Source organism: Rosa rugosa, chromosome 7 (genome assembly GCF_958449725.1).
Source record: "Rosa rugosa chromosome 7, drRosRugo1.1, whole genome shotgun sequence".
Taxonomy (NCBI): domain Eukaryota; kingdom Viridiplantae; phylum Streptophyta; class Magnoliopsida; order Rosales; family Rosaceae; genus Rosa; species Rosa rugosa.
In genome coordinates, this window is record NC_084826.1 from 10720513 (window position 1) to 10731982 (window position 11470).

Here is an 11470-nt window from a genome sequence, read left to right on the forward strand (position 1 = left end):
AATAGACGTCTACTGGGGCAATACATGGCTGATAGTCGTCTATTGGGGGCCAATAGACGTCTATTAGGGGGCAATAGACTATTGGGGCAATAGACGTCTATTGGGGGGCAATAGACGTCTATTGCCCCTCTATTAGGGGGCAATAGATGTCTATTGGGGGCCAAAAAACTTTCCGGTGAGATTTGCAGCAAATTCCGGTGGGCGGCAGCCGGTGACCGGATTCCGGCGAAAGTTGGCCAGATTCTGGCGGCCGGTGACGGCCTCCGGCGAAGTCTCTTATGGTTTCTCTCTCTTCCATTTTCTCTATCTCTCTCTCTAAGTAACAAAGGGGTGAGGGGTAAAATGGTATTAAAAAAAAATTAAAAACAACAAAAAAAATCTTAATGGGGTATTAGGGAAGACTTCCTTAGAGTGTATTGGGTAAGAGAGAATTAAAAAAACTTAATGGGGTAAGTGGGAAAAAATCCCTAGAAATGGAGTAAATGGACAAAACCCCAAAAAAAAAAAGTAGATTAGAGTGTGAATCACATTTGCTAATCTCACCGCTCTTGCTAATTCGCTTTTGGGCCAAGCCTGAAGCTGGTCAATGAGTTCCTAACTTTCTATTTTCTCTCTTGGGCCATGTCACTCCCCCAATGATTTAGCTCCCAAAATAGAAACAATAAAAAACAAAAATAGTGGCCAAAACGTGGAATATTCTGTCTCCCATAAAATGCTGTCTTCTCATTTGGTAGGTCGTCCACTAGTCTACTAGTACCAGTCCTCACTCCAAAAAGCCTTCACTAAGCTGTAAAGTATCAGCCCCCCCCCCCCCCCCCCCACAACGACATGTCGTCCATCCTCCTCCGCTATTCACCATGGCAGTCAAACCCAACTTTTTCAAATCCAAATCTCAAATTCGACGACACTTCGTTTCATCGTCGCATTCAGTACGCGTGCGATTGCGTAGCACGTACCCCGTTATTTTTATTTTAAAATTTTAATTATTTTCCTGTTTTTAGTAAGCACCACGCTTTAACGAACAACGCGCTCCCTTCAATCGCCCTCATAAAAAAGCTCTGCTCTGCTCTTCTTCTTTTTCACTTTCCTCTCTCTGGCTTCACTAGGGTTCAAAATCTCACAGTACGATTTCAGCTCCACCCCATTGGATTCCAATTCGTTCTTGATTTCCGAGCTCTAATTTAACTTCACCGGATTCAATTCCCCCATAAAGCAAGAGTCTTTGGCCTCTTTTCCCTCTTCCCCCAATTCATCCCCCTTTTGTGAAATTAGGGATTAGCTCATCTCCGATGGCCTCCATGGGCGCCTCCTACTGGTGCTACACGTGCAGCCGCATGATTCGGGTCCGGGTCCGGGCCCAAGACTCGATCTTTTGCCCCGACTGCGGCGCCGGGTTCATCGAGGAGATCCAGACCCCGACCCGATCTCCTCTCAACCACCCATTTCCGGCCGCCGCGATTTTCCTCGACAACACGCCGATATCGCAGAGCCCGAGCCCCAGGCTGCGGCGGAGCCAGAGGAGCAGCCGCGACCGATCCCCTTTCAACCCGGTAATCGTGCTCCGCGGCCCGCCGGATTCCGGAGCCCCGGCTACGGAAACCGACCCGGGGACTTTTGAGCTGTACTACGACGACGGAGCGGGGTTGGGGCTTCGGCCGCTGCCGTCGAGCATGTCGGATTTCTTGATGGGGTCGGGTTTCGACCGGTTGCTCCACCAGTTGACCCAATTGGAGAACGGGGTCGGAAGATTGGACCACCCGCCGGCCTCGAAGGCCGCGATCGAGTCGATGCCGGTGATCAAAATCGAGGACAGCCACGTCACGACGGAGTCGCACTGCGCGGTGTGTAAGGAGGCGTTTGAGCTTGATTCGGAGGCGCGTGAGATGCCCTGTAAGCACATTTACCATAATGATTGTATCTTTCCTTGGCTTTCGATTCGGAATTCGTGTCCGGTGTGTCGTCATCAGCTGCCGAGTGACGTACGCGGCGGTGGTGGGAGTGGCAGGCCCTCACTGGAGACTGCTCTGATCGGAGAGGAAGAGACTGTGGGATTGACTATATGGAGGTTACCGGGAGGCGGATTCGCTGTGGGGAGGTTCACCGGAGGAAGAAGAGCGGCGGAGCGTGAGCTTCCGGTGGTGTACACTGAGATGGACGGTGGGTTCAACACTGCTGGTGGTGCTCCGAGGATGATTTCGTTGGCTTCGAGTGGAAGAAGAACAAGGGAGAGTGGTGGTTTTGCTAGAGCTTTTCGAAGTTTCTTCTCCTTTTTCGGGAGGCTTAGGAGCTCATCTTCAAGGTCGAGCTCGGAGTCTCGTTTAGCAAGAAGAAGTCGGAGCAGTAGTGTGTTCAGTAGATCTTCACGGCAGCGGAATCAGGGCTGGGCTTTTGAAGATGATGAGAACTGATGGAGGTTTAGCTTCTCGTATTAGTTTTGGTTATGCGTTTGATTGGAATTCTGGTAATGTCTGTACATTTATGGTTTATTTGCTGTAAATAGCAATACAGGTCATTAAGACCGAAGAGTCTATGAATTGTGACTGTTGAAGAGATGAAAATTTTGAATTGGTAGGACTAGTTTTCGACTTTTCGAAGATGTGGAAGGAGGAGAAGTAAGTAAGCTTAAGGTGTTAGGAGCTTTGCGGTTGGCATTGTAGAAGCCTTTGTGTTGGTGTTCGTATCATTGTTAGGTTTTAAGGCCTCTCTCTTGTTGCAGACTAGCAGTGAATTAACTTAGAAGCTGATTGCTGCTTTTGGTCTGTTGTTGTATTAGAATTGTTCTTATTCAATCTAAAGTGATTAATTTCTCTCTTCATTGCTGCGATGTTTATTTCGAGATGCCAATCTCTTACTCACAGTGATCTAAAATGCTCTGCATCTTTGTGTCATTTAATGGTGTGATATTTCCTTTTAGCCCAGAATCTCACTTATAGTGATATCTAAATTGCTCTGCATCGTTCATGTTCTTATAGGTGCATGTGAAATTGCATTTTCATCTGAAACAAAACAAAGTAATCATTCTTGGAATCAAGTTTTGTGCAATTATTTAGCTAGTTCATTGTTGTGCATTCTCTTTATAAAACCATTGGTTGCTAGTTGCAACTTGCAAGTTCATTGATAGCCATAAAGGATGTAGTGGTCAAGTTTGTTCCTCTTATAAAGGTTGTTCTTTTTATCTTTTATGTAATTGCTTTGGTAGTGTGGGTGACTCTGGAACAATGTGACAAAAGTTTTTTCAATCACTTCTGGTGATTGGGTAATGTCATCTCAAGAATACCTTCATGGCTAAGATGAAGCAAAGGTTTGTTGCTTTACTTCCTTTATATTGCTGCCACTCGAGTAATGTCATATCAGGAATATCTTCTTAGCTAAGATGAAGCAGCTTCCTTGTTATTGCTGCCCCTTTAGTGTTGTTTTTTAGGAAGATCTTCTGGATTGTTAGATGAAGCAATAAAGTGAATAAAATGTACTGCTCTGGATCATATGGTCTAGAGGATAGATTCTGGGGGTGCAGCTTGATAATTCATCAATACAAGCATTTGTTTTTGCATGGAATGCGGAAATTATTTGCTCGAAGAACTATTAAAGGTCTATTCAAGCAGCTAAACCATGTATGGGAAACGTCATTGTTCTGGGGGTGCGGCTTGATAATTCATCACTCCAAGCATTTGTTTTTGCATGGCATGTGGAAATTTGCTCGAACAATTTAAGGTCTATTCACGCAGCTAAACCATGTATAGGAAATTTCAAATGTTCTTTGTTTGATCATAGTGTGATGGTTACGTTGATGCTAGTGTATGTAGACAGTCACTTTCTTGAAAAGTTTTCGCCTTGGTCATTTTTCTGCACAAGTTATTGCCCCGGCCAGCCCCAGCCAGCTCCTACTGGGTGTTTAGGTCCCAAAGAACTGAACAAAGCACAGTGGCAAGTAGATGTTGACTCAATTAGGACTTGGGACCCAAGCCTTATCTTTGAAACCACAGAAATCTTTTGAGTACTGATGTGGCCTCATGACCCTATCCATTTAGAAGGAAGAAAATATCTGTGGTTGCTGAATACAAACCATAACCGTGTCATTTTAAAACCCAATTCAACCCCTGATGGATTTGCTCTCCTACCCCAGAAATTGAAAACAAACAGATTTCTTTGAAATGGCTTCAATGTCTTCTTCACTTCTGACTATTCTTTCTGCAGAAACACTGAAGCAACCAACGTTAGTTGGTAACCCCTTAGCGGGGTCAAGAGCTCTATTATGGAAGAGGACTGAGAAGAACAAGAAGCGAGCATTGACGGTAGTTGCAGCGGTTGGAGATGTATCCGCCGATAGCACACCATACTTGATTGGTGGTGCTGCTCTTGTGGCTCTGGTTGGAACTGCCTTCCCAATCCTCTTCTCCCGCAAGGACACGTAATTACCATACCATCTCTCATAATTTCATTGCTAAACATGATTTCCTTTTATGCTTCTTCAAAACCGAAATTTGGAAAATTGAAGCTTCATTCTTGAATGCTGTGTTTTCTGTTGTGTTCCAGATGTCCTGAATGCGATGGGGCAGGGTTCGTTCGGAAGTCGGGGGTGACCTTGAGAGCCAATGCAGCACGGAAAGACCAGGCTCAGATTGTGTGTGCTAATTGCAGTGGCCTGGGCAAGCTCAACCAAGTTGACAAATCTTAGAGAGTTAGATCTCTCTTCTCCTTTCAGTCCTTTAAACCTTTCTACTTCCTTACTGGTCTATAAGTGTAACTTTTACATGATCGAATTTATTTCTGTGCATAAGGCTTTGCCATGTTTCCACTCTGATAATTAAAAGGATGCAGCAGTACTTTTATTCAGAGCAGAGCTTTGCTCGAATTGTCACGAGCTAAGAGTGTTGTTAAAGTTGGCTTGTAACCTACCAACTCTACCAATTTGCATCACAAGAATAATGCCGCAATTTGCTATGTTGACTGTTTAGATAGTTGATGATGCTATCGGAAAATGATTTGCAATGAGGGAAATTTTACTATTCATAGATGTATTGGTACACTAAGTAAACTTAGTTCGATAGAAAGGTAGATTATTTCGTTACAAAAGTAAAATAGAGCTAATCTACCTCTAAATCGAACTAGTTTACTTGATATATCGGTATGGTGACGTACCGTAGGCAAACTCGTGCAATTAACCACCAAGCAGTGGTGGATCGTAACCTCCAGAAAATTTCCTATAAACAAAACTATATATAATCTCCAGAAAATCTTCTAGGACCGTAACCTAGAGGCTCCTGAGCTGCCCGAGGATCCGCCCTTGCTACCAGAAAGGCTATTGTTGTACCTTCGTGTCATCGCCAAAATGTCTCATTGATGTTTTTCACCCATCGATCTTTCTTCATTATATAGATGGTTGTTTGTTCAAGATGTCGCATCTTTCTTAGTTAAAAATGATAAGGTATTGACATGTATGTATTCAGTCATCTGTAAAATGTATATGAGAATAAGTTTTAGTGGTTTTATTCATAGACCATACTTTTCAAAATGACCATGCCCATCTGGGAAATGTCAGGTACATGTGGAAAATTCTATTTTTGAAAATAAATAAAAAATCTTGGAGGTAACATTTGGTATTCAAATCAAGAGAGAGAATAGTGCACCAACTTGCACTTATACCAACAAGAATTGATAGCTGGATAACAACAAGTATATTTTTTTATTATTCAAAAAAAGATAGCCTTAACAAAGAAACAAGAGAACACCAAAAACAGACCAGAATAGTAAAGCAGATTTGGGTAAAGTGTTTTCCACACTTTTCTCATTGATGTATTTCAATCTTATATACATGATTGCTGATCAGTTTAGTTCCTGGAGATCAACCATTACAATGAATACAATTAAAGGATTGCTGATCAGTTTAATTAGATCCCAGTTATAGGATTGCTGATCAGTTTGGATCCTGGAGATTTGCAGTTACACCTTAACGTCCTAAGATCAAGCAATGTACAATCAAGACAATCAGATATCAAGCAATGTACAATCAATACAGAAAGAGAAATCAAGGTAAATTAGCTTCATTGCTTATCAAATAGAACATTGTATCTTACTCGATCCGATACAGTTTTAGTTTTTCAAGAAACAGTTCTGTCCATAATGACAGTGACTAGGAAAGATGGACGAGACTGATGATTAGATGATGACTAAGAGTCGTCTATGACGAAACGAGTTTGATTACAAATAAAACACAGACAGAGCCCTGAAGTTCGGATCCTGTAGGATTAGGTCTTTGTTTCTTTTGGTCCTCATGAAAACCAGAACCTCATCTCCAGCGTCAAGAAACAACCGACACGTGTAGCGTCTTGGTTCTTGAAGGGCTTTACAGCCACATACCTATAGCAACATGCACGCTGTCACCTGCGTAAAACGTGGCTTCATATTTCAAACCAGAAACCTGTTAGTCCCGTGTAACTGTTGTCTGCTCTGTCTTTGTTGATTCTGCAGCATCAGCATCTTCGTTTCTTAGGTTAGAGAAAGATCTCTTTCTGGTTAATTAGAGAGAGTGTTAGTCTTTCTGTTTTGGGTTAATCAAAGGAGTAGAATGAGCAGTTGGACGAAGCTGGATGAGGATCTTGGACCGGAGCGCGGGGACGATGATTTTTTAACAGATGATGAAGAGAACCAAGCACACAGAAACAACTATGAGCCTTCCGAAGCCGAAACTGAATCTGAAGTAGGCAGACCTGAGGGCATTGCCATTAGTGCACCTAACAATAATGCATGGCCTCAGAGCTACTGGTACCTCTTTCCATCAACCATGCCCTTGGTTATGTTTATAACTTTGTTGATTTTGCTTCGGAGCGCGATATTAGTAGGGAAGATTCTGGTTTATGACATTTATATGCATGAATTTCTAGCTATATATTGGATTACATGCTCTTGTAAGAGGAGGGAAAACAGAATCATTAGGGATTTTGGGAAGCAAAGTTGTGACCGAAAGTGCATTAATGGAAAATGCTTTAGTCCTTGTTTTTTTCTTACTGTCATCAATGACATCCTTAACTGCTTCATTTTAAGTATATATTTTTGTAGAGGCAATTTTCTTGTAGAGGCTTGTGCCAATCTAGGCCACATTAAGACCCTGAAGTTATTTGGTTCTACTCCCTTCCTAATGAGCCTTCCTTAGCTTTCAATTTCATCAGTTTGGGTCAACTTTTAGTCTAGGTTTCTCTTTGTGTTTGAATTCTTTTTCCTCCTGTTGAAGAAAGTTGTGAGAGCAAAAGCATGATAAAATCATACAAGAATAATGTATAGAAAGTTGTATCTTAATCTTTTTGCTTGATTGAATATGTGCAGGCAGTCCATCGATATGTACACCAATGTCATGACTCCTCCTTCCCTTCCTTCCCTTACTTTTATGCGATCAAGAGGGCCCAGTTTCAGCTCCTTGTCTTCGTTTGTTAAGTGGCAACAAGCACCTGATGATAATTCTTCACAGCTCAGTGGCAAATTACTTGCTTCCGAAGCAAGTTTAGAGAAAGAAGGGCTTGCAGCATCATCTCCCCCAACTCTCTCTGCAAAAAATTCTGTCTGTGAATTGCCACCGCCAAAGGAACATAGTTGTTCATTTTCACAAGCTGTACTCAATGGTAGCCTTTCTTTTCTTCCTTTGTTTTTGTTCCCTTTCAATCATTATGTAGCTTAACATTATCTTGCAAGATATCTGACACATTATGTTGTAGCTTACTCTCTGCCCGACTCATGCACTCAGATAAAAACATTGAAATTAGCATAACCACTTGCATGTTTCATTCAAATAAGCTCATACTCATACCGCTGTTATCATTTATATGCAGGAATCAATGTCTTGTGTGGGATGGGACTTATTACAACACCATATGCAATAAAAGAAGGAGGGTGGTTGAGCCTCATTTTACTAGCATTGTTTGGTGTGATATGTTGCTATACTGGAATTTTATTAATGCGATGTTTAGAAAGTTGTCCTGGACTCCGAACCTATCCAGATATTGGCCAGGCTGCTTTCGGCTCGACTGGCCGTTTAATTCTATCTGTAAGTCTGATGTACCTTTATAAAATTTCTTGGTTCACATCACAAAGTGGATGGCACTCTTGTTCCTCTATTTTGAAGCAACACTAACACTTGGTTTTGGGCGATGCAGATAATTTTGTATCTAGAACTATATGTAAGTGCAAAAGACTCTCACTTTCTTCCATGCCTTTTGATTTGTTACTCATTTCTTTCAGTGTATTTGCATTCTAAATTAAGTAGGATAACTCTGTTTGTAGGGTGCTTGTGTGGAGTTTTTGACGATGATGGGCGATAACTTAGCGGCAATATTCCCAAACACCCACATAGCATTTGCAGGAATCCATCTTCAAAGTCATGAAATTTTTGCCATCACAGCAACTCTTGTAGTTCTTCCCACTGTATGGCTTCAAAATCTTAGTTTGCTCTCTTACCTCTCAGGTTTCATATCTTGATCACTTATCTTGTCATAATTTTATTATTCTTCAATTTCATATGTTGGACATCTAATTAAATCTAAAAAACTCTACTACTTTAACCGATGTTTTCAGTTGGAGGAGTAGGTGCATCGATTCTGGTGGCCATTTTATTGCTGTGGGTTGGGGCTGTGAACCAAGTTGGCTTTCATCACAGTGGATCCGCCTTAAACCTTTCCGGGTTGTCTGTCACAATTGGTATATATGGTTTCGGCTACGCTGGTCATTCAGTGTTCCCAAATATCTACACATCCATGAGAAAACCATCTCAATTTCCAGCAGTTCTACTAACCTGGTAAGCATACTAAAATCATCTCAACACCTTATCTTTTTCAGTTTTTCCTAGATCAAATATTGGCAGAAAATGTAATTGCTTGCTGAAAGAGAAATATAAAAAAAAATGTTCTCAAAATCCTTGAGAAATTGTATGATCACTTTGGTAATTAATGCATGTTTTCTGATGTATGCAGTGGTGCCTTTTGCTTCTTCATGTATACTGGGGTAGCAATATGTGGCTATCTAATGTTTGGAGACTCGGTCAGGTCTCAGTTCACTTTAAACATGCCCGAAGAATTTGTTGCTTCAAAAATTGCAGTCTGGACAACAGTATGATATGATTTAAGATACTTGGTTATTTTTTCTAAAAAAGAGTTTCTTTAACTAAATCCAAATCCAACTGGGTAATGACGTTTTCAATTATAAATTCAGATTGTGAACCCGATGACAAAGTATGCCCTCACAATAACGCCCGTTGCTCTGAGTTTAGAGGAACTCTTTCCTGTAGCTTGGATGGGATCTCATTTGGCTTCAATCCTTACAAGAACAGTTCTAGTTCTATCAACTTTGGTCGTAGCGTTGAGCTTTCCATTCTTTGGTTAGAATTCTACACTACAACATTATGCTGTATTTGATTGCCAACCTAATGACATAACGTGCCTGATGGAATCCCTAAAGATATTAACACAAGGCAAATAATCTGGTGCAGGTGCGGTGATGGCATTGATGGGATCCTTACTTGCAATGTTAGTGGTAAGTAATTAGTTTATTCATGTGTAATGTACACAGAAAGATATCAGAAACTTTCATCAATGGAACTAAATCAAGTTCCTTTTTCTAATGTTCCTTGGCAGGCTATTATCTTCCCAGGGGTGTGTTATCTCATCCTACTTAAAGGTAGATTAACTAAGTCGCAGGTAAGAATCTATATTCGATCATTGCCTTTGAGAGTTTGAGTTATATATAGGTCAGAAAGCTCGTAGCTTCTGTCATAATAATGCTTCTTCCTCAAAACGCTTCTTGTTTTAATGTTTCAGATTACAACTTGCGTTTTCGTTATAATGCTGGGGGTGTTGTGCTCTATTATTGGCACATATTCATCAATTACAAAAATAGCTGAACAGATGGACTAAAAGGGAACAGTATCTTAGTTATTTCTACTTGGAAATTGCTTTGGTTGAGTGCCATACCGTATAGCATGCATCACAACTCAAATGAGAGATTTGCGTATACGAGCTCTCGCGGGTCCTTCTTCCTTTAATCAACACATGTATTCTAGCCATTAGCCAATAGTGAAATATCTTTTTCAGTTTCAGGACAAGATACTGAAAGCAAATGTTATGAATGTGATGGAAGCTTCTAGTTTTCTTCATTTATTATTATACAACAATATATTGGTTATTCTTCGGTCGAACTCCAATGTAAAGATCTCTCATTTATAAACAAAAGATTTACACAACTGCTAGACTAGATGGCCGTGGCCTCCTGGGCGAAGGAAATGCATGTATTTGGTCCTTTCATATGCTTACTAAACTTTATGGCTCACGAGACGAACAGTAAATGGTGCTATTAAGGTTGAAGCAATTGGATCAATCATGTAATAGCATTAACACAAAAATCTTGTCCTAAAAGAGTTGAGCATAACATGTGCAACCGCTGGACCGTTAGGGTTAGAGCACTCACGATAACGTTGGCTGCCTCACCACCGGCATTGGATGTGACATAACCACATGAGCCCCTAACGATACATCCAAAGAAAATAGACCACTCTTCAAATTGAAGTTAGCTTGACCACACCATTAATAGTCCACAGGGTGTATTTAACTTTAATTGATCATCCATATATATCATGGTGGCATGTTAGCATGTTCGAGCCTGCTGGCACAAATTTGATCACCATTTTAGTTTAGACTTGCAAATATAGCATTAACACTACATGCATGAAGCGGTTTGTTAATGTCAATCGTAGTGACTTTAAATTTGCATCAAACAACTGACGATTATTATGAAAATATTAAAAAGCACTTTAAAGTCTAAGAGCAAGTTCACCCACTATTCACTGTTTTTTAGTGTTAATTTCACCTTCTGGGTCACGAACACAGTGTATTTCGTGATCTGGGTCAGCCTGTACAGTGTTCTAGGTTACCATGGTGACCTACACAGTGTATTTCGTGCCCTGGGTCACAGGCACAGTGTATTTCGTGACCCAGAGAATGAAAATATACACTAAAAAGCAGTGAATAGTAGGTGACCCAACGGGTGAACTTGCTCTAAATGAGTATTATTATTGGTCATACAATATCTTTGGTTAGATATGTAAATGCTTCTTTGATTTGTAATGACGAATTTGAAACAATGTATAGTAAAAATTTTAAGAGATGAGCTGCCAAGTAAAAGTCTAAGCTCTAACCCTCCAATGTTAGAATTGATTGGATTGGAACTTGCTTTGTCGAGTGGAGGTAAGAGATTACTATCAATTGTACTGAAATTTTTAATTTTTCAATGTGGGGCTATGGGGTTGCAGTATGTCTCAGGCCAGAAGTCCAAGCCAAAGATTCTATCCGCTGCAAAACGTCAAGCTCTGCTATCTAGACTGAAAGAGGAAGCTCGTTCAGAGCTTTAAATTTAGATTTTTTGTTTTATTTAATAATGTAAACATTTCACGAAAATGAATACATATAAGGGTTTTTAAAGACTTGCTTCTTTA

The 11470-nt window shown here is 40.7% G+C and overlaps 3 protein-coding genes across 3 annotated transcripts; all 3 read left to right on the plus strand.

Moving 5' to 3' along the window:
• The first annotated feature begins 1031 nt into the window (after positions 1-1031).
• LOC133720160 (probable E3 ubiquitin-protein ligase RHC2A) lies at positions 1032-2815 on the plus strand. Its single transcript, XM_062146330.1, has one exon. It carries the CDS (start codon positions 1290-1292, stop codon positions 2406-2408), a length of 1119 nt encoding a protein of 372 aa, XP_062002314.1. The 5' UTR covers positions 1032-1289; the 3' UTR covers positions 2409-2815.
• Positions 2816-4029: 1214 nt separating this feature from the next.
• Positions 4030-4833, plus strand: LOC133720161 (uncharacterized). Its single transcript, XM_062146331.1, has 2 exons — positions 4030-4408; positions 4534-4833. Exons 1-2 carry the CDS (start codon positions 4152-4154, stop codon positions 4673-4675), a joined length of 399 nt encoding a protein of 132 aa, XP_062002315.1. The 5' UTR covers positions 4030-4151; the 3' UTR covers positions 4676-4833.
• Positions 4834-6051: 1218 nt separating this feature from the next.
• LOC133720159 (amino acid transporter AVT1D) lies at positions 6052-10222 on the plus strand. The gene is made up of 11 exons (XM_062146329.1): positions 6052-6762; positions 7321-7613; positions 7821-8035; positions 8145-8168; positions 8272-8452; positions 8563-8782; positions 8958-9093; positions 9196-9361; positions 9473-9516; positions 9618-9680; positions 9801-10222. Exons 1-11 carry the CDS (start codon positions 6566-6568, stop codon positions 9894-9896), a joined length of 1635 nt encoding a protein of 544 aa, XP_062002313.1. The 5' UTR covers positions 6052-6565; the 3' UTR covers positions 9897-10222.
• Positions 10223-11470: the final 1248 nt, after the last annotated feature.

Coding starts and splice junctions, on each gene's coding strand:
- LOC133720160 (XM_062146330.1), top strand. CDS start 1,290: ATGGCCTCCATGGGCGCCTCCTACTGGTGCTACACGTGCAGCCGCATG.
- LOC133720161 (XM_062146331.1), top strand. CDS start 4,152: ATGGCTTCAATGTCTTCTTCACTTCTGACTATTCTTTCTGCAGAAACA. Junction 4,409..4,533: donor CTCTTCTCCCGCAAGGACAC/GTAATTACCATA, acceptor GTTGTGTTCCAG/ATGTCCTGAATGCGATGGGG.
- LOC133720159 (XM_062146329.1), top strand. CDS start 6,566: ATGAGCAGTTGGACGAAGCTGGATGAGGATCTTGGACCGGAGCGCGGG. Junction 8,169..8,271: donor TTTTGTATCTAGAACTATAT/GTAAGTGCAAAA, acceptor CTCTGTTTGTAG/GGTGCTTGTGTGGAGTTTTT. Junction 9,517..9,617: donor CCTTACTTGCAATGTTAGTG/GTAAGTAATTAG, acceptor GTTCCTTGGCAG/GCTATTATCTTCCCAGGGGT.